The following is a 22,903-nucleotide window of genomic DNA, read 5'->3' on the forward strand; positions in this document are numbered from 1 at the left end:
AGAGCGTTGTACAGAAAAGTAACCTGTATGCTTGTCGTCCCGTCTCATATTTTTTGCAGTCTTAAGTTTTTTCTCCACATGATGCTGCCACCACCACAAACTTCCTAAACTCTGTCACCAAAAAATGTAAGTAAACAAGAAGCTTTAGTAATAAATATAGACATCTTTAATTGCATTTCATTAGTTCAAGAATGCCACAAGTTATAAATACAGTCAATCTGCTTTAAACCTTCCAGAGACTGGTTTTAACACAAAACAACAGACATACATCATAAAGGATACACGTCGCAAATATAATGCAATTCTTTAAATGTATAGTTAAAAACCACAAAGCAGTAAAAGGCTTGGTTATCAGAACAAAGTCCACAGGGTTAGTGTCAAAACGTCGAGGGGAGAAAGGTTTCCTTTCCAAACGAACACCGTTATCTGAAGAAATGCTTGCACTTCCAAAACTCAGGCGATAAAAATCCCAATTTTCCAGATAATTTCAGCACAAACGGTGTCCTGCTGGACGATAATCTTACTGCTAGGAGGTTTAACTGAAAACTTAATGTTTTTTTATTATAGAAAAGCTGTCATTTTGAGAGTTTCTTTTTTATTATGAAAACTCACAGTGCTACGTTGCTACTTCTGCGATAATTTTATAACAAACAAAGCCTGAATTTAAACAATCCACCAGACCAAAACGTGGGAGAAATGCAAGATTATTAGTCATCTAAACGTGGAAAATTAATAGAAAGGTTAAGTTAGATGCAGTTCACAACTTCACCACTAGATGTCAGTACACTTAACATAATGGGGCTTTAATTGATCACAATTCAGAAGAAAATCCCAACTGTGCAGCTCTGAGCCCATCACTTTCCTGAGTCACACAAACACTAAGCAAGTCGCCTTCAACTGCTCCAACTTTTTAAGCCTTTATTGTTTTTTCTTCCCCCCAAATTCATAAGAAAATAAACAACAGAGAAGTATTAGTAACAAGAAAGGATAGAACCATGTCTGCATTCTGGCGGTATTACTGTCTTTATTCCTCTGCTCAACAGAAATAGATCCAGGACTACATTACCCATATCTCTTTGCGTCTACAGAGCGTAGCCACATTAGTGCTAAATAAACTACAACTTGTGTTATTTTGTTTTTCTGCATGTCAGCTTAAAATGGGAATCTGGTTTTGTAGTGCAAAAGGTTACAATTTATAGAAAAATAACTCCAGCTACATTAATACTTCAAGGTAAAGTAGATCCATAAATGTATGACTTGGCAAAAATATCTCCACCTTATCCAGTAATTACAGCAACCACATCGTATTTATGCTTTAATCTGTCTCTTAGTAAAAACACGTCAAGTTTAAACTGAGCTATAGAGAGATGTGAGATGTAATCCCTTTGTCTCGGAGCGACTCGGACAATTTTAAAATTAGTGAGAGGTTCCCCACATGCCTAGTGTAACCGTCCAAACACTGAGGTAGTCTGGGTGTAGACAGGCAGGTGGTAGGAAGGTTCTCCAGGTGTAAGCGTTAGTGCGCTGCAGGTCAAAGTGTTCAGTAATGGAGGAGAGGAAGCAACAGAGGATAATACTGCTCGATTCATGCAACAATTACAGCAGCAGTCAATAACTCTAAAGTGCTGCTGTGCACTGCCCCCATGTGGCCACGTTGGTGCACTGCAGGTTTCAGAGAGCGTCTGTGTGTGTGTCGGGTGTGTTTCCACACAGAGTCTCAGCAACAGCGCATGCGGGGAGGGGGCAGCTCCGGTGGCACTTCGGGTTCAGGCTGCAGAGACAGGACGCTGTTGGAGAGCTCCTTGTTGGAAACTTCAAGAGGCATCTGAGGGATAAAAACAGGAAACTCAGCCATGCAGAGGTGAGAAAACAAGACAGAAATGGCGACAAACAGCAGCTTTACCTGCACTGGAGCTGGGAGATGTGGATTAAAAATAAAATAGTTGATTTTTTTTTGGAACATATGCGATTTTCAATTATAATAGTAAAAAAAAAACAACTTCCCAAATCAGATGGGATTCATTGAAAAAGCAAATTTCAGTTGTTTCAAAACAAAATAATTGTATATAATATATGCATTTAAATGCCAATTTTTGGTTTTGCTGAATGTTAGATCTGATCTCTCTTTATGCCATTAAATTATTTACAATCTAATTACACCAATGTAACAATAAAAGATAAAACATAATAACATAAAACCATAATCAGTTAAAACATGAATTCTTAATTCAGCTGCACATTGTTTTACCTCATAAATAAGTAAATATTCAAAATCCTAAACACCAACCTTGCTGAGAATGTCATCAACAAGCTTGACAAAAATCTCATCCACGTTAAAATTATCCTTGGCACTGGCTTCGCAGAATCGCATCCCACTTATCCGAGAGGCAAACTGTAAAATACAAAATAAATCAGGAAATTCAGCATCAGCATCATTAGCAGTACAGGCCTGGAAAGGACGACCCATCGGGTAGGCCTGGCATGATAACACATTTTACTAGACGATAAATTGTCCCATAAGTTATTGCGGTAAACGATAAAACTGATGTTTTAAGACAATGTTCAAGTAATAATAATGCAAGAACACATTGTGAAAGATCAATAAACTTTAAATTCTAGTGAACATTTAACACTGGAACTGGAAAACATTTAGATATCTAAAATAAATAAACAACAGAAACACTTTGACGGTGTGTGTAAGGAGTCTTTATGGATGCTATGAAGTGTAATTCGGTAAATAATTACACATTTACTGAGAAGTTGCACTAAAAGTCCCATTATTTACTCAGTGACACTTTATGACAACAGTCAGACATTCATGAAAACTCCTTCACGTCTCATGAACACCTGTTAAATAAACTGTCACTGACAACAAATAAAATAAATTATGATATGGAAACAAAACTGTCCTTCAGAAAAAAAAAGGTTTAGTTTAGTTGAGCCAAAAGCAGAAGGTTGACAACTTCTATCGTCCAGTTTTTGGTAGGAAAAAAAGCCATGCTAATGGAAATCATTGAGTTTGCTTTAATTTGCTGTGTGATTAATTGATCAGCTGGTAAACATGAGCGTAAAGTTTGAAGCAGTAGTGATGATGTAAAGACGTGAACCCACTCTCTCTCCTTGTTGTTTTGAGATGATCCGATCCGTTTCACAGTCCAGCTTGTTCCCCACCAGCAGAAGCTCTGCTTCCTCTGAGGCGTACTGACGCGCCACAACGAGAAACAGGGCAGAAAAACAGCTTAATCAACTCAGAAAACAGCACTGAGCTTTTAGAAATGTAGTGTCAACCAAGGTTGGCTGGAAAAAACAGCGTTGGGTCAATTAATTTGGTTTGGGATGCTTTTCACAACATTTGACAGGTGTCTTCTTAATCAAATACATCTGGTAAGTTTCTTATACCTTGTCTATCATTTTCATCCATTTAGGAAGGTCCTCAAAAGTTTCCTGTTTTGTGATGTCATAAACCACAACGATTCCCTTGGCTCCTCTGTAGTAGGCCGATGTGATGCTGTTGAACCTCTCCTGGCCTGCAGTGTCCCTGTAGCAGAGAGATCAGACCACATTATTCAAAAATTATTTAAATGTAAACAAAAACATCAGTTTGAATCAGAAATAATTTACTTTAACGAGACTTAATTATATTAAATGAAGATGTAGAAGAAGAACCAGTGGAGGAAACTCGTTTCTACAGTATTGGTGTAATCATTTTACTGATTTGTTGTTTTCTCTGATTAATGACAGCTGGGAGCCGTAACGTTATGATCCTTCATTTAGACGTATCAGAGTAAAGAGGGTTGAACAAAAATGCCACATTTTTCTGATTTTTATTTACAGATAAGATTCACAAACTACATAATCTCCTGCCACTTCAAATGTACCAGTTTGACATGAAAATGACAGGTTGTTCTTTCAGTAAACGGCTTTTTTGAGTCCTAAATTAGTTAACATTTATCTAAATGATTAATTAATCACGATTAATCTTTCCAGCGCTAATCTTAAATGCAAAATGTACATATTTTTTGTATAGTTGGGTTTAATCCCTGCTCTGAATATGCTGTTCCTTCAGCAAATTTTTTTCTAAGTCTGCATTCTCCAGTAAATCAATTACTAAATTAGTTGATTATTTAAATAACTGATTCATCACCATTTATCTGATTGATCATTTCAGCAATAGTTCTTATGAATAAAAATCTGAAAAGTGTGGCATGGATTTATAGTTAGGTTCTATGGGTCGACTTCTTTTTCTCAGATTAATCAACTACTAAATTAGTTTATGACAATTTCAACAGTCGATTAATCCGATTAATTGTTTAAGCTCTGATTTAAATACATAGATTTTTGTAATTTTTACCATAAAAATTTCTAAATCTACAATATACAAAGAATGCTTGTGTGTTACGACGCAATCACATTTAAACAAGTGGTAAAATAACATAAAAAGTGGAATGATTGTATTATCAAACAGGTCTGTAATTATGATGTCACGGCTTAATGATGTCTGAATTAAATTCTCTGCTCACAGATTTCATTTAAAGATTAAAAGGAAGAAAAAAACAAAAACAACAACCCACAGTTGTATTTAAATGACAGCAGTATAAGCAACACTAAGTGCAGAGCTACTGTACCTTCAGCCAGCTAGTCTCTCCCTTTTCCCCAGTGAGTCACAGTCAGGCTAACAAGCAGGAGAGTGAACAGACAGCAGCACAATGGCAGGGTTAGCAGAGACTGGACAAAGCTGAGGTGGAGCTTGATGACAGATTTCAACAGGACGAGAACACACACACACTCACGCGCGCACACATACACACACACCGTGGGTGACAGGTGTCCAGATCAGAGTGAGGACTGGTGGAGGAGGAGTGAGTTTGAGATGGGAAGGTGGATGACGGTTAGTCGGCAGCAGAAACGTGTTAGTGAAACAGGCAGAGGAAGGTCCCACATCGAAGCTAAGCTCCGCGCGGCGCGACTCGGACCCAAAAACTAATCCATAAAGTTCAGCTTGTATAATTTTTCACAAACAAAACTTACCAAATAAGTTGGATAAAACTGAAATTCAATAAATCTACAACAGCCCATTCTCCAAAGCAAGTGCTTTACTAGAAACTTAAGATTTACACGTCGTCAGTACCAGAACTGGGTTAATAAATATGGTTAAAAATGGAAAAAAAACTAAATTCAGAAAAATTTAAATGGGATAAATTTTTTATTTAAAATAAAATCAAGGACAAACAAACCAAAGAACAGTTTCTAAAAGAACTGTTCAGTGCAATTCAGGTTTTAGATAAAGATCTAAAACCTGACCTTTATTTATTCATTTTTATTTATTTTATTCTTAACATCCCAGTTGTTCTTTGTTTCTTTGAGAGTTGCTATTTTTATATTCCTTTGTGCTTTATTCGTGCACAATGACAGTAAAGGCAGTTCTGATTCTGACAATTAAAGGGACATAATCATAATTTTTATGCGACACAAACGTAACGTTTACTTTCTTCTTCTACGCATGCAGGTCGCTTCGGGGTCGTAAACCATTCATACAGATTACTGACGCATTTATTTAGTATGAACAACCACACAAAAAATAAATAAGTGAAATTAAGTTAAAAAAATACATTCATTAAAAATAAAAATTTGGAATTGAGCATCAAGACCATCACATATTAAATAGTATTGGGACAAATAACTTGGAAAACATGGAGTTTAGTTAAATTATTTGTTGTATGTGATGAAGCAACAACAAAGAAAGTAATCAAAAATGATAAATGTGAACAATGTTTTTTTTAAATAATAGTGAATATTGTATTAGCAAAGAAATCTAGTATTTTTATTTTTACTAAACTAAATGCTTTCTTCCATTTGGGAAAATATATATTGATTTTTTTGTTAGTTTGTTCCAGAACCTAAAAACCATTTAAATCAGTAATTCAATTTAATAATAAGTATGATTAAATTTTAGATTTACATTTCAAATATTCAGGACGATTTAAAGCTGTAAGAGAGACACAACTAAAAAAAATACTGAATGAAATCAAACTGAACAAACTTCATGAATATCATAAAAATAATATTTGGTGATCAGAGCTACATTATTAGAGCACATTAGTGCAGAGAGCCAATAGAATATGTTTTTTATTTTTTTTTAAATAACTAGAGATGTGCCGATCAGGTTTTTTCCCGCCGATACCGATCACCCATGAGGGCCGATCACCGAAACTGATCACATAATTTTTTTAATTTTTTTATCATGAACACTACCGGTTACATTATGTGGAAAAAGGAACCATGAATTCACCTTAATTTAGACAAAGACTTGTTTTTAAAAAATTTTTCCAAGAAGAAAACTAAACAAAACAGGCATTCTGCAAATTGTACTGCTATCAATAATACTATCTTTAACAGACTGAAAACATACGAAGGCTCTGAAGAGGCTAAATAATGCAAAGAGCCAAAATAAAAGCTCAACATTGCCAAAAATTCAAGTATAAAACTTAACATTAAAAGGCAAATACAGGTTCCATTACAATAAACAATCCAGAGTTACTGAGGGAAAACTTCCTGATAGCATGGCGGCTAGCTGATTACTGCTAGCTCTGATTGGCTGTTTCTGACTGAGCGGAGTAATTATGCAGAGCAGGGAGGAGATCGATTTATTTTTTTGAGAATATCTGTCATGTTAGGACAGCGAAAGTTTTAATACGTATGTAAAATGTATGTTTTTAGGTTAGATGCTGCAGCTTAAAACAGAGGTTCAGTGTGAGAGTCACTACCAGGTGGAGCAGAAGCGGCGCTCCGTCTGTGAAATATCACTACCTGTAGCGCGGAGCAGCAGTTCAACAGTGAGAGCAGAACCAGCGTCTTACATCGCAGCTCGAAGACTTAAAATAATTTTGCGGGTTATTTGTTTAGCTTTCTGACCGTCATGCTAATCCGGGTGAGTGTTTGTAGCTGTGTGCTGCTTTACCTGCTATTTGATCCTCCATATGTCTTTTTACTACAGTGAGCCTTGATGTAGCCAAACTCCGTCAAGTATAGCATTGTTTTTATGCCATATTAGATTCATTGTGTTGATGCATTTTGACGTGCTTCAATTTTCCGCCGCAACACGCAAATATCCCCATTCACTCAGTGCGTTATAGTTCCACATCGCTTAGGATTTGTTGCTGCGCGTTTGTGCAGTGTGAAGGAAAGAGGAGACCAGCTGCACTGACAGGCTGCGAAATGAGATGCAGGTGATCGGTATCGAAAACAAGAGCCAATGATCGCCGATCACCGATCATGCACTTTTTCACGAAAATCGGCCAATTATGATCAGTGGCCGATCGATCAGCACACCTCTATTAAATACAGTAAGTGTGCAGTTTAGTGAGATTTAGTGAACAGCCAGCCACTGAGGAACAGCCAGCCATTCAGAACCAGCCTCCATATGTCTGGCTGGCCGTTCAGGACCAGCCAGCCATTCAGAACCAGCCTCCATATGTCTGGCTGGCCGTTCAGGACCAGCCAGCCATTCAGAACCAGCCTCCATATGTCTGGCTGGCCGTTCAGGACCAGCCAGCCTTTCAGGACCAGCCAGCCTTTCAGGACCAGCCAGCCACTCAGGACCAGTCAGCGACTCAGGAACGGCCAGCGACTCAGGAACGGCCAGCGACTCAGGAACGGCCAGCGACTCAAGAAAAACCAGTAAGATCAAGGCAGCAGTTTTCCAGACTAATCAGCCAATTATGATCAGTGGCCAATTGATCGGCACACCTCTATTAAACACAGTTAGTGTGTGCAGTTTAGTGAGATTTGGTGAACAGCCAGTGACTCAGGAACAGCCAGCGACTCAGGAAGAGCCAGCCATTCAGGACCAGCCAGCGACACAAAAAAAACCAGTAAGATCAAGGCAGCAGTTTTCCAGACTAACCAGAGGAATTACACGAGCCACGGTGGGACCCAGTACCTCAGTGTTCCCGACTGGTACATAGTCTTTAAATTGGTATATGCCCAGTTACCTACTTTTCTCAGAACTGAACCTCGTCCCCGGTTGCCCTCCTCGCCTGGTTCTCTTATCTTTGACTTAAGCAGAGCATTTTTCTGCCACAAAATCATGTTCTGCCTGTTTAACATCTCGAGATCTTCACTACAAAAGGCAATCAGGCTCCTGAGAACGTTCAGTTCTTTTTGAAGATTTTCCTGCTCTCCAGATTTCTCATCCAGGATCCTCTGTGCCGTCTTCAAATCTGCCAGAATCTCCTTGAGTTTTCTTTTGAGAGATTGTTGAGCGGTTTCTAAAAGACACCCCTCATCTCTCGTATTTTCATATTCGCGCTCCATGTTATCAAGTTCTGCACGAACCGACTCGTACTCCGCACGGAGTTCTCCGTTTCGACTTGCTGCCATATCATATTTTGCTTGCAGGTTTCTTTCCCAGCAAGCATTTTCACTTGACTTGGAGCGCTCAAGCTTACAACAAAGACATTCCACAATATGTTTTAATTCGCCATTTTCCTTCTCCAGTCTGTCCATGCTGTCATCAACTATTGTTTCTTTAAAAATGCTGGCAAGCTCACCCATCACATCTTCGTCTCTACCTTCTTCTCTAGACATTTTTTTCGTTTGTTGCTCTAAAGTCCAAGGATGTGAAATTGATGTTTGGTCTTCCGACATGTAGATCAAATGAGTTGCTCTGTGGAACTTGGTATTAAAGGGTGATGTATCACAGTCATCTGTGATGTCATAGTGCATGGTTGACATCACTGGTTCATCAAAGCCACTAAAAGCCTGTTGTGTGTGGTGTGTGTAGGTGTGTATTCTGTATTTGATGCATTGTGGGAACCATTTTCCTGGCACATACTATATTGTGGGAACTCACTGCTCCCAAAGAAGAAATGTAGTTTTGGGGTTAGGGGTAAGGTTTAGGTCCAAGGTCTGAATTAAATTTGGTTGGGGTTAGGCTGTAGAAATGAATGGAAGTCAATGGAAAGTCTCCACAAAGACAGCGAAACAAACGTGTGTGTGTGTATATACCAAGTTTTCAAACCATCACAAACTACTCAACATTGCCAAAAAATTCAAGTATAAAACTTAACATTCAAAGGGAAATACAGGTTCCATTACAATAAACAATCCAGAGTTACTGAATGAAAACTTCCTGTTAGCATGGCGGCTAGCTGATTACTGCTAGTTCTGAGTGGCTGTTTCTGACTGAGCGGAGTAATTATGCAGAGCAGGGAGGAGATCGATTATTTTTTTAGAGATCATCTGTCTCATGTTAGGACAGCGAAAGTTTTAATACGTATGTAAAATGTATTTTTTAGGTTAGATGCTGCAGCTTTAAAACAGAGGTTTGGTGTGACAGTCACTGCAGGGTGGAGCAGAAGCGGCGCTCCATCTGTGAAATATTACTACCTGTAGCGTAGCAGCGGTTCAACAGCGAGAGCAGAACCAGCGTCTTACATCGCAGCTCGAAGACTTAAAATAATTTTGCGGGTTATTTGTTTAGCATTCTGACCGTCATGCTAATCCGGGTGAGTGTTTGTAGCTGTGCGCTGCTTTACCTGCTATTTGATCCTCCATATGTCTTTTTACTGCAGTGAGCCTCGATGTAGCCAAACTCCCTCAAGTATGGCATTGTTTTTATGCCATATTAGATTCGTTGTGTTGATGCATTTTGACGTGCTTCAATTTTCCGCCGCAACACGCAAACTTCCCCATTCACTCAGTGCGTTATAGTTCCACATCGCTTAGGATTTGTTGCTGCGCGTTTGCGCAGAGTGAAGGAAAGAAGAGACCAGCTGCAAAGGCAGGCTGCGAAATGAGATGCAGGTGATCGGTATCGGCAACAAGAGACCGTGATCGGCGATCACCGATCATACACTTTCTCACGGAAATCGGCCAATTATTATCAGTGGCCGATCGATCAGCACACCTCTATTAAATACAGTTAGTGTGTGCAGTTTAGTGAGATTTAGTGAACAGCCAGCGACTCAGGACCAGCCAGCCATTCAGGAGGAGCCTGCAACTCAGGACGAGCCAGTGACTCATGACTAGCCAGAGACTCAGGACGAGCCAGCGACTCAGGAACAGCCAGCGTCTCAGGAACAGCCAGCGACTCAGGACGAGCCAGCCATTCAGGAACTGCCAGCGACTCAGGACGAGCCAGCGACTCAGGAACAACCAGCGACTCAGGAACAGCCAGCCATTCAGGAACTGCCAGCCATTCAGGAACTGCCAGCGACTCAGGACGAGCCAGCGACTCAGGAACAACCAGTGACTCAGGAACAGCCAGCGACTCAGGAAGAGCCAGCCATTCAGGACCAGCCAGCGACACAAAAAAAACCAGTAAGATCAAGGCAGCAGTTTTCCAGACTAACCAGAGCTATTACACGAGCCACGGTGGGACCCACTACCTCAGTGTTCCCGACTGGTACATAGTCTTTAAAGTGGTATATGCCCAGTTACCTACTTTTCTCAGAACTGAACCTCGTCCCCGGTTGCCCTCCTCGCCTGGTTCTCTTATCTTTGACTTAAGCAGAGCATTTTTCTGCCACAAAATCATGTTCTGCCTGTTTAACATCTCGAGATCTTCACTACAAAAGGCAATCAGGCTCCTGAGAACGTTCAGTTCTTTTTGAAGATTTTCCTGCTCTCCAGATTTCTCATCCAGGATCCTCTGTGCCGTCTTCAAATCTGCCAGAATCTCCTTGAGTTTTCTTTTGAGAGATTGTTGAGCGGTTTCTAAAAGACACCCCTCATCTCTCGTATTTTCATATTCGCGCTCCATGTTATCAAGTTCTGCACGAACCGACTCGTACTCCGCACGGAGTTCTCCGTTTCGACTTGCTGCCATATCATATTTTGCTTGCAGGTTTCTTTCCCAGCAAGCATTTTCACTTGACTTGGAGCGCTCAAGCTTACAACAAAGACATTCCACAATATGTTTTAATTCGCCATTTTCCTTCTCCAGTCTGTCCATGCTGTCATCAACTAATGTTTCTTTAAAAATGCTGGCAAGCTCACCCATCACATCTTCGTCTCTACCTTCTTCTCTAGACATTTTTTTCGTTTGTTGCTCTAAAGTCCAAGGATGTGAAATTGATGTTTGGTCTTCCGACATGTAGATCAAATGAGTTGCTCTGTGGAACTTGGTATTAAAGGGTGATGTATCACAGTCATCTGTGATGTCATAGTGCATGGTTGACATCACTGGTTCATCAAAGCCACTAAAAGCCTGTTGTGTGTGGGTGTGTGTAGGTGTGTATTCTGTATTTGATGCATTGTAGGAACCATTTTCCTGGCCCATACTACATTGTGGGAACTCACTGCTCCCAAAGAAGAAATGTAGTTTTGGGGTTAGGGGTAAGGTTTAGGTCCAAGGTCTGAATTAAGTTTTGGTTGGGGTTAGGCTGTAGAAATGAATGGAAGTCAATGGAAAGTCTCCACAAAGACAGCGAAACAAACGTGTGTGTGTGTGTGTGTGTGTGTATATACCAGGTTTTCAAACCATCACAAACTACTCAACATTGCCAAAAAATTCAAGTATAAAACTTAACATTCAAAGGTAAATACAGGTTCCATTACAATAAACAATCCAGAGTTACTGAATGAAAACTTCCTGTTAGCATGGCGGCTAGCTGATTACTGCTAGTTCTGAGTGGCTGTTTCTGACTGAGCGGAGTAATTATGCAGAGCAGGGAGGAAATCGATTATTTTTTTAGAGATTATCTGTCTCATGTTAGGACAGCGAAAGTTTTAATACGTATGTAAAATGTATTTTTTTAGGTTAGATGCTGCAGCTTTAAAACAGAGGTTTGGTGTGACAGTCACTGCAGGGTGGAGCAGAAGCGGCGCTCCATCTGTGAAATATTACTACCTGTAGCGTAGCAGCGGTTCAACAGCGAGAGCAGAACCAGCGTCTTACATCGCAGCTCGAAGACTTAAAATAATTTTGCGGGTTATTTGTTTAGCATTCTGACCGTCATGCTAATCCGGGTGAGTGTTTGTAGCTGTGCGCTGCTTTACCTGCTATTTGATCCTCCATATGTCTTTTTACTGCAGTGAGCCTCGATGTAGCCAAACTCCCTCAAGTATGGCATTGTTTTTATGCCATATTAGATTCGTTGTGTTGATGCATTTTGACGTGCTTCAATTTTCCGCCGCAACACGCAAACTTCCCCATTCACTCAGTGCGTTATAGTTCCACATCGCTTAGGATTTGTTGCTGCGCGTTTGCGCAGAGTGAAGGAAAGAAGAGACCAGCTGCAAAGGCAGGCTGCGAAATGAGATGCAGGTGATCGGTATCGGCAACAAGAGACCGTGATCGGCGATCACCGATCATACACTTTCTCACGGAAATCGGCCAATTATTATCAGTGGCCGATCGATCAGCACACCTCTATTAAATACAGTTAGTGTGTGCAGTTTAGTGAGATTTAGTGAACAGCCAGCGACTCAGGACCAGCCAGCCATTCAGGAGGAGCCTGCAACTCAGGACGAGCCAGTGACTCATGACTAGCCAGAGACTCAGGACGAGCCAGCGACTCAGGAACAGCCAGCGTCTCAGGAACAGCCAGCGACTCAGGACGAGCCAGCGACTCAGGAACAACCAGCGACTCAGGAACAGCCAGCGACTCAGGAACAACCAGCGACTCAGGAACAGCCAGCCATTCAGGAACTGCCAGCCATTCAGGAACTGCCAGCGACTCAGGACGAGCCAGCGACTCAGGAACAACCAGCGACTCAGGAACAGCCAGCGTCTCAGGAACAGCCAGCCATTCAGGAACTGCCAGCGACTCAAGAAAAACCAGTAAGATCAAGGCAGCAGTTTTCCAGACTAACCAGAGCTATTACACGAGCCACGGTGGGACCCACTACCTCAGTGTTCCCGACTGGTACATAGTCTTTAAAGTGGTATATGCTCAGTTACCTACTTTTCTCAGAACTGAACCTCGTCCCCGGTTGCCCTCCTCTCCTGGTTCTATCATCTTTGACTTAAGCAGAGCATTTTTCTGCCACAAAATCATGTTCTGACTGTTTAACATCTCGAGATCTTCACTACAAAAGGCATTCAGGCTCCTGAGAACGTTCAGTTCTTTACGAAGATTTTCCTGCTCTCCAGATTTCTCATCCAGGATCCTCTGTGCCGTCTTCAAATCTGCCAGAATCTCCTTGAGTTTTCTTTTGAGAGATTGTTGAGCGGTTTCTAAAAGACGCCCCTCATCTCTTGTATTTTCATATTCGCGCTCCATGTTATCAAGTTCTGCACGAACCGACTCGTACTCCGCACGGAGTTCTCTGTTTCGACTTGCTGCCATATCATATTTTGCTTGCAGGTTTCTTTCCCAGCAAGCATTTTCACTTGACTTGGAGCGCTCAAGCTTACAACGAAGACATTCCACAATATGTTTTAATTCGCCATTTTCCTTCTCCAGTCTGTCCATGCTGTCATCAACTAATGTTTCTTTAAAAATGCTGGCAAGCTCACCCATCACATCTTCGTCTCTACCTTCTTCTCTAGACATTTTTTTCATTTGTTGCTCTAAAGTCCAAGGATGTGAAATTGATGTTTGGTCTTCCGACATGTAGATCAAATGAGTTGCTCGGTGGAACTTGGTATTAAAGGGTGATGTATCACAGTCATCAGTGATGTCATAGTGCATGAGTGACATCACTGGTTCATCAAAGCCACTAAAAGCCTGTTGTGTGTGGGTGTGTGTAGGTGTGTATTCTGTATTTGATGCATTGTAGGAACCATTTTCCTTGCCCATACTACATTGTGGGAACTCACTGCTCCCAAAGAAGAAATGTAGTTTTGGGGTTAGGGGTAAGGTTTAGGTCCAAGGTCTGAATTAAGTTTTGGTTGGGGTTAGGCTGTAGAAATGAATGGAAGTCAATGGAAAGTCTCCACAAAGACAGCGAAACAAACGTGTGTGTGTGTGCGTGTGTGTACCAGGTTTTCATATCCTTATGGGAACCTATTTCTGCCTACAATGTGGGGTTATGGGGACCATTGCACCTTGTGGGGACATTTTCTTGGTCCCAAAGAGGGAAATTGTTGTTTTTGGGTTTGTGGTTAGGTCTGTGATGGTTAGGTGTATGGCAAAGGTTAAGGTAGGTGTTAGGTATGTAATGGTTAGGGATAGGATTAGGATTATGGTAAGGCTTAGGCTGAAGTTAATGGAAGTCAATGTGAAGTCCCCACAAGTGATGAAAACACGACTGTGTGTATGTGTGTGTATCCTGTTGTAAAAGTTGTAGTGATGCTTAAAGCATCTGGAAACACTGTAATTTGACCAAAACATGGCTGGCCACCTAAACTGACTCACATGGGTATGAATACTTTAGGAAGATGCTGTATGTCTGTAATTCACATATTAAATACTAGAGATGTGCCGATCAGGTTTTTTCCTGCCGATTCCGATCACATAATAATTATTATTATTATTTATTTTATCATAAGCACTACTGGTTACATTATATGGAAAAAGGAACCATAAATTCACCTAGACAAAAACTTTACTTTTTCCAAGAAAAAATCTAAACAGGCATTGTGCAAATTGTACTGCTATCAATAATACTATCTTAAACAGACTGATAACATATGAAGGCTCTGAAGAGGCTAAATAATGCAAAGAGTCAAAATAAAACTTAACATTGCCAAAAAATTCAAGTATAAAACTTAACATTAAAAGGCAAATACAGGTTCCATTACAATAAACAATCCAACTTCCTGATAGCGTGGCGGCTAGCTGATTACTGCTAGTTCTGAGTGGTTGTTTCTGACTGAGCGGAGTAATTATGCAGAACAGGGAGGAGATCGATTATTTTTTAGAGATTATCCGTCTCATGGTAGGACAGCGAAAGTTTTAATATGTATGTAAAATGTATTTTTTAGGTTGGATGCTGCAGCTTTAAAAAGAGGTTCGGTGTGAGAGTCACTACCAGGTGGAACAGAAGCGGCGCTCCGTCTGTTAGTGGCTTTGGCTACAGCAGCAGTTGAACTGCTGCTGTAGCCTAGCAGCAGTTCAACAGCGAAAGCAGAACCAGCGTCTTACATCGCAGCTCGAAGACTTAAAATAATTTTGCGGGTTATTTGTTTAGCTTTCTGACCGTCATGCTAATCCGGGTGAGTGTTTGTAGCTGTGCGCTGCTTTACCTGCTATCTGATCCTCCATATGTCTTTTTATTACAGTGAGCCTCGATGTAGCCAAACTCCCTCAAGTATGGCATTGTTTTTATGCCATATTAGATTCGTTGTGTGATGCATTTTGACGTGCTTCAATTTTCCGCCGCAACACGCAAACTTCCCCTTTCACTCAGTGCGTTATAGTTCCACATCGCTTAGGATTTGTTGCTTTGCATTCGCGCAGTGTGAAGGAAAGAAGAGACCAGCTTCAAAGGCAGGCTGCAAAATGAGATGCAGGTGATCGGTATCGGCAACAAGAGACCGCGATCGCCGATCATACACTTTCTCACGGAAATCGGCCAATTATTATCAGTGGCCGATCGATCAGCACACCTCTATTAAATACAGTTAGTGTGTGCAGTTTAGTGAGATTTAGTGAACAGCCAGCGACTCAGGACCAGCCAGCAACTCAGGAACAGCCAGCCATTCAGGACGAGCCTGCAACTCAGGACGAGCCACACATTCAGGACCAGCCAACCATTCAGGACGAGCCAGCGACTCAGGACGAGCAAGCGACTCAGGAACAGCCAGCGACTCAGGAACAGCCAGCGACTCAGGAACAGCCAGCGACTCAGGAACAGCCAGCGACTCAGGACGAGCCAGCCAGCCATTCAGGAACAGCCAGCCATTCAGGAACTGCCAGCGACTCAGGACGAGCCAGCCAGCCACTCAGGAACAGCCAGCCATTCAGGACGAGCCTGCAACTCAGGACGAGCCACACATTCAGGACCAGCCAACCATTCAGGACGAGCCAGCGACTCAGGACGAGCCAGCGACTCAGGAACAGCCAGCGACTCAGGAACAGCCAGCGACTCAGGAACAGCCAGCGACTCAGGACGAGCCAGCCAGCCATTCAGGAACAGCCAGCCATTCAGGAACAGCCAGCGACTCAGGACGAGCCAGCCAGCCATTCAGGAACAGCCAGCCATTCAGGAACTGCCAGCGACTCAAGAAAAACCAGTAAGATCAAGGCAGCAGTTTTCCAGACTAACCAGAGGAATTACACGAGCCACGGTGGGACCCAGTACCTCAGTGTTCCCGACTGGTACATAGTCTTTAAAGTGGTATATGCTCAGTTACCTACTTTTCTCAGAACTGAACCTCGTCCCCGGTTGCCCTCCTCTCCTGGTTCTATCATCTTTGACTTAAGCAGAGCATTTTTCTGCCACAAAATCATGTTCTGCCTGTTTAACATCTCGAGATCTTCACTACAAAAGGCATTCAGGCTCCTGAGAACGTTCAGTTCTTTACGAAGATTTTCCTGCTCTCCAGATTTCTCATCCAGGATCCTCTGTGCTGTCTTCAAATCTGCCAGAATCTCCTTGAGTTTTCTTTTGAGAGATTGTTGAGCGGTTTCTAAAAGACGCCCCTCATCTCTTGTATTTTCATATTCGCGCTCCATGTTATCAAGTTCTGCACGAACCGACTCGTACTCCGCACGGAGTTCTCTGTTTCGACTTGCTGCCATATCATATTTTGCTTGCAGGTTTCTTTCCCAGCAAGCATTTTCACTTGACTTGGAGCGCTCAAGCTTACAACGAAGACATTCCACAATATGTTTTAATTCGCCATTTTCCTTCTCCAGTCTGTCCATGCTGTCATCAACTAATGTTCTTTAAAATGCTGGCAAGCTCACCCTTCACATCTTCGTCTCTACCTTCTTCTCTAGACATTTTTTTCATTTGTTGCTCTAAAGTCCAAGGATGTGAAATTGATGTTTGGTCTTCCGACATGTAGATCAAATGAGTTGCTCTGTGGAACTTGGTATTAAAGGGTGATGTATCACAGTCATCTGTGATGTCATAGTGCATGGTTGACATCACTGGTTCATCAAAGCCACTAAAAGCCTGTTGTGTGTGGGTGTGTGTAGGTGTGTATTCTGTATTTGATGCATTGTGGGAACCATTTTCCTGGCACATACTATATTGTGGGAACTCACTGCTCCCAAAGAAGAAATGCTGTTTTGGGGTTAGGGGTAAGGTTTAGGTCCAAGGTGTGAATTAAGTTTTGGTTGGGGTTAGGCTGTAGAAATGAATGGAAGTCAATGGAAAGTCTCCACAAAGACAGCGAAACAAACGTGTGTGTGTGTATATACCAGGTTTTCAAACCATCACAAACTACTCAACATTGCCAAAAAATTCAAGTATAAAACTTAACATTCAAAGGTAAATACAGGTTCCATTACAATAAACAATCCAGAGTTACTGAATGAAAACTTCCTGTTAGCATGGCGGCTAGCTGATTACTGCTAGTTCTGAGTGGCTGTTTCTGACTGAGCGGAGTAATTATGCAGAGCAGGGAGGAAATCGATTATTTTTTTAGAGATTATCTGTCTCATGTTAGGACAGCGAAAGTTTTAATACGTATGTAAATGTATTTTTTTAGGTTAGATGCTGCAGCTTTAAACAGAGGTTTGGTGTGACAGTCACTGCAGGGTGGAGCAGAAGCGGCGCTCCGTCTGTGAAATATTACTACCTGTAGCGCATAGCAGCGGTTCAACAGCGAGAGCAGAACCAGCGTCTTACATCGCAGCTCGAAGAATTAAAATAATTTTGCGGGTTATTTGTTTAGCTTTCTGACCGTCATGCTAATCTGGGTGAGTGTTTGTAGCTGTGCGCTGCTTTACCTGCTATTTGATCCTCCATATGTCTTTTTACTGCAGTGAGCCTCGATGTAGCCAAACTCCGTCAAGTATGGCATTGTTTTTATGCCATATTAGATTCGTTGTGTGATGCATTTTGACGTGCTTCAATTTTCCGCCGCAACACGCAAACTTCCCCTTTCACTCAGTGCGTTATAGTTCCACATCGCTTAGGATTTGTTGCTTTGCATTCGGCGCAGTGTGAAGGAAAGAGGAGACCAGCTGCACAGGCAGGCTGCGAAATGAGATGCAGGTGGTCGGTATCGGCAACACGAGCTAATGATCGCCAATCATGCACTTTTTCACAAAAATCGGCCCGGTTATGATCAGTGGCCGATCAATCGGCACACCTCTAATGTAAACATTAGGTAAAAACTGACACTGCCTTCAAAATCTCTATTTTTAAATTTCAAAATAAATAAACGAACCATCTGCACAGGTCAGATGTGCCTTGCATGGCAGCAGCAGCAGCTTGGTTAGTGCAGGACAAAGAAACTAAGCAGAAGGTTAATCAGCTGCATCTCATCCCAGAGGAAAACTCACCATATCTGAAGTCTGATCTTCTTCCCTCTCAATTCAACCGTTTTGATTTTGAAATCAACACCTGCAAAAGGAAACAGAAATGTGAATTCAGCCGAATACCATCCGTGATTTATTTTATGTAACCAGGTTAGCTCATTGAGAACAAATTCTCATTTTCAACAACGACCTGGTCAGAAGACATTAAAACATCACACAGCAAAAAATGAAGAATATTTTAAAAAAAGACAAAAATACAACTATACTCTGTCTAACGATACTAAAATATTTTTAGAAGCAGGTATATCATGTACTTGATGAAGGTTGACATTGAAGTTTCTTCTGTTGCTTTCATTTTCATGCGAGTTGTTTCTGGGGGTTTTCCATTTGGCTGGTTTCTAATCTGGTTTAAATTTACCTGTGGTGGATTAAAGTTTGGCTGCACAGTGGCACAGTTGGTAGAGCTGTTGCCTTGCAGCAAGAAGGTTCTAGGTTTGATTCCCAGCTCCGGTCTTTCTGCATGGAGTTTGATTGGTCTCCCTGTGCATGCGTGGGTTTTCTCAGAGTATTCCGGCTTCCTCCCACAGTCCAAAAACATGGCTGTCAGGTTAATTGGCCTCTCCAAATTGCCCCTAGGTGTGAGTGTGTGTGTGCATGGTTGTTTGTCCTGTGTGTCTCTGCGTTGCCCTGCGACAGACTGGCGACCTGTCCAGGGTGACCCCGCCTCTCGCCCGGAACGTTAGCTGGAGAGGCACCAGCAACCCTCCCGACCCCATTAAGGGACAAGGGTGTAAAAAAATGGATGGATGGATTAAAGTTCCTTTGAAAAGCTTTTTAACATTTTATTACATTACGACAACAGGCTTTGGTGCATTTTATTGGGATTTTATGGGATGAAAACATGATTTTGCAGTGGAGGGAAGACTGCTTTTTTTAATTTACATTTTAAAAAATAAATCTCTGAAAATTGTCAGAAGTGACCTAATTGATAAATAGAGTTTGTCTGTAATTTAATTTAGTGCCAGTATTAATTCAGCCAATCTTTGAAGACAGAGATTTGCCAAAGATACAAAAAACGAATAAAAAAAGACTAAAGACTACAATGGAGATTCACCTATCTGCTGGACAAAATCCCTAAATAATAATGTATAATTATAGAACTTCATCCAATCAAAAATTGTTGCAAGCGTTTAGATTTGAAATTGAGCTCCTCTGTAGTCAATATGACTGAGTTTGTGCTATTATTTAATCAATCAATCAATCAATCAATCAATCAATCAATCAATCAATCTTTATTCCAGACCAAAAAGGTCCATAAAAAAAGGTAAAAACTAAATAAGAGAAAAATAATAAAATTAAAAAATAAATAAAAATAAAAAATAAATAAAAAAAACATGACATTCACCGAGTCACAAATAAATGATGACACCAATGTTTCCACAATCTTGAGAAAAATCTCACTGTACTAAAAACAGGATTTACTAAAATTGCAATTATATTATTGCATGACACAGAAAAGCTACACATACATCTATACATGAGATTCCTAAGCACAGCTGCACATGTGGGAACATCATTATGTACAAACATATGGCTAGCACTGCTCCATCTAGGCACTCTGAGTAGGAGCCTCATGCCGTCATTGTAGGCCACATAAAGTTTCTGCAGGCTACTTTTGTTGTATCTTCGCCACAGATGGGCCGTGTAAAGTGAAGTGCAAAAAGCTTTAAAAAGAGCTATCTTCACAGAGGATGAATATAAAAAAGAATGGACATAAATTCAGCTTTTAGATGCTCAAAGTTTGCAGAAAAATCTGCTTGACAGAGAAGAACAGCAAAACAAACTCGTCCACAGGGTTGGGTTGGTTGTTCGGAGGTGCCTGGACTCTGTTGGGACCATCTTTTAGAGGCTCTGCTGGAGGCAGGGACAGAGCATCCCAATCAGTGGCCTGTGACAGGCACCCCCTCCAATCGATCCCAGCTGGGCAAAAGTTCCTGGGCCGCAGGACTGAAAATGTATCCCCAAAGCCAGAATACAAAAGAATAAAAAACTCCAACCATTGGTAACCAACAACCTCTCCGAATCTATTTTACTGACATCTGCTACTTTGGCTAAGTGCATACTGAGATACTTTGAATTTTACTTTTATATTTTTACTATATTTTGTGTTACTTAGAGAAAATAATTTCTCTGAGCTCTTCTACAGCGTTAAATCTGAATTTGAGGGGTATGACAACAAGTAGTAAACAGTATAGTCTACTTGTTGCATATTTGAAAGTACAATAGGAAACACAAGTTGAGAACACAGCAGACTTATATTACAGGATATAAATAAACATTACACGGGATAATGCAAAACATTTCCACAAGTGGCCTCTGATAAAGTTAACATAATAACAGAGAGCCTTTGCTGGGTCACAGGAATGACAACATGAATCTCCATCATAGCAGCTGCTTGTGTGTGACTATTTTGGGACTGGCCATTGTGGCTGGCTGGGGTCCAGGTCACAGGACTGTTTACAGGGTCGCAACAACAATTAATTTTATGTTTAAATAAACAAGAAAGGCACATTCTTTATATCAAAATGATGCAGGAAAATGGGAACTGGTGGCTGAACTAGACCAGACGTTCGTCTCATAAAACCTTCGTTTTTTTGTTTTTTTAAAAAATCTTTTTATTAATTCACGCTTATCACGTGTATTTTAATTGCAACTACTAGCTATATAGGTGATTTTTAGACCATTGGAAACCTATCAACACTAAGGCAAATAGAACTTAACTCTATTACTATAAACTTCACTCTTTGTCATCTTAAAACAGTTAGCATGACTTAGCTTCTCACAGGAAACAGGGAGGAAAAAACCGCATTTCACTCATTCCATCGTGGTTTAATGGCTTTTCAGGAAGTAGTCGGATCCCGTTTTTAAAACCAATTGAAACTGTCTGAATAGAAAGTAGAAAAAACAGACTCTGTCCTCACCTACTGTTGACTTGCATGACTCGCAGAAAGTATCGTCAGTGAACCTCTCCATGAGGCTAGTTTTACCCACTCCACGGGAGCCAATAATTATAATCTGGAGTTTGAAGTCAGCGGGTCGGGGAGGCATCTTCCTGCGGCGGGACTGAGCCCCCAGAGCGGGAGACGAGTTCTCGGAGCCTCCGCTGCCACCACCGGCAGCGGCCCTCCGCGGTATATCATATCTCGGATCCATCAGTAATTCCACATTTATGACAACAAAATTAGCATATGAACAAACCTAAGCTGAAATACTGCCCAAGTAATTTGCTACTTCAAACTTTCTTTATTGTCCAGAGAAGTTAGGGAAAGTTTGTTGCCCGATGATAGTTGTTGTTCAGCCATTAGAGACCCTGGATGTCATTGCGTCATTTCCGTTTCCCAGACTCATTTTTATCCAAATATTTGCTTCTAAAAAACACAAAATCTAAGAGAAAAAAAAAGAAACAAACACAAAAATTTACAATTTAACGTTTCCTTGTTTCCGCTAACTGAAAGATTAATTATTAAGCTAATAAATCCCACTTCCTTCTTGCAGTTCCAGGGAATGGAAAGGAAATATTTAAGAACTAGAACAATAAACGGTTTAATTTCTTCTCCTTTAATTTTATTAGCGGTTGGCAAGAAACGTATTTCATTTCTTTGCATCTGATAATGTTTATGTAGGAGATAAACCTTGAAACCGTAGTTTCAGGGAGGTTTACCCATGGGCGGTTCTAGATGGGGGCCGCCAGGGGCCAGTTCCTTTGTACAATTTGTCCTGCATACAAGCCAAAATATATGGCTCCTATGCTGAAGACCTAATACTAAATCAATTTCTTATTATACACGCTGACACAGAAAGTGTAACTAATTGGCTCTACTCAGTTTTACTATATCAATTGAATTGAAAATTAAGCCTTTGCTATTTTAGCTTCACAGTTAGGATCACAGTTTTCATCTGTGAAATCTGAAGCTCTGGAGGCGCAAGTGACTCTGTGGCTCACTTAATATATTAAACAATTAAATATTGCCTTTTTTGTTTCATTCTTTTGTTCTGTGCCCCATTATTATCAGAAATCTGAGATTGAAGTCAAAATTCAGATATAAAAGTCTGACTTTATTCCCAGAACTGTGATAAAAAAGTCTTAACTGTGAGAAAAAAAGAAGTGTGAAATCTAAGATAGAAAGAACTAAAAATTCTGAGAGTTAAAAGGTACAATTCTGAAGAAAGTCAAAATTCTGAGTAGTATCAAAAGTCCAAGATTAAAGTCAGAATTTGGAGGTAAAAGATTGGAATCTGAGACGGAAAAAGAGTAAAAATTCTGAGATAAAGGTTACAATTCTCAGGATAAAATCAAAAGTCTTAGATTATAGTCAGAAGTCTGAGATAAAATTCAGACTTTAACACAAGAATTGTGAAAAAAGGTCCAAATTCAGAGAAAAAAATTCAGATTTTTCCCCCCAGTGGCCCTTATCCGCTTCTTTACATTTATTTATTTATGTATTTATTTGTATTTATTTATTTTTGTTTCTTTGTTTATGTATTTATTAACTTTGGTTTAAATATTCATGCTTCTCCTC

General features: G+C 40.8%; 1 protein-coding gene across 1 annotated transcript; it reads right to left on the reverse strand.

Annotated features, from left to right (window-relative positions):
* Positions 1-143: 143 nt before the first annotated feature.
* Positions 144-21,720, reverse strand: rab12 (RAB12, member RAS oncogene family). The gene is made up of 6 exons (XM_008434585.3): positions 21,305-21,720; positions 18,348-18,408; positions 3,400-3,538; positions 3,112-3,201; positions 2,288-2,392; positions 144-1,825 (listed from the first exon to the last, which is right to left on the reverse strand). The coding sequence occupies exons 1-6, from the start codon at positions 21,534-21,536 to the stop codon at positions 1,718-1,720; spliced, it is 735 nt and encodes a 244-aa protein (XP_008432807.1). The 5' UTR covers positions 21,537-21,720; the 3' UTR covers positions 144-1,717.
* Between the last annotated feature and the right edge of the window lie 1,183 nt (positions 21,721-22,903).

This window comes from Poecilia reticulata, chromosome 17, assembly GCF_904066995.2.
Source record: "Poecilia reticulata chromosome 17, P_reticulata-male-v2, whole genome shotgun sequence".
In the NCBI taxonomy this organism is placed as follows: domain Eukaryota; kingdom Metazoa; phylum Chordata; class Actinopteri; order Cyprinodontiformes; family Poeciliidae; genus Poecilia; species Poecilia reticulata.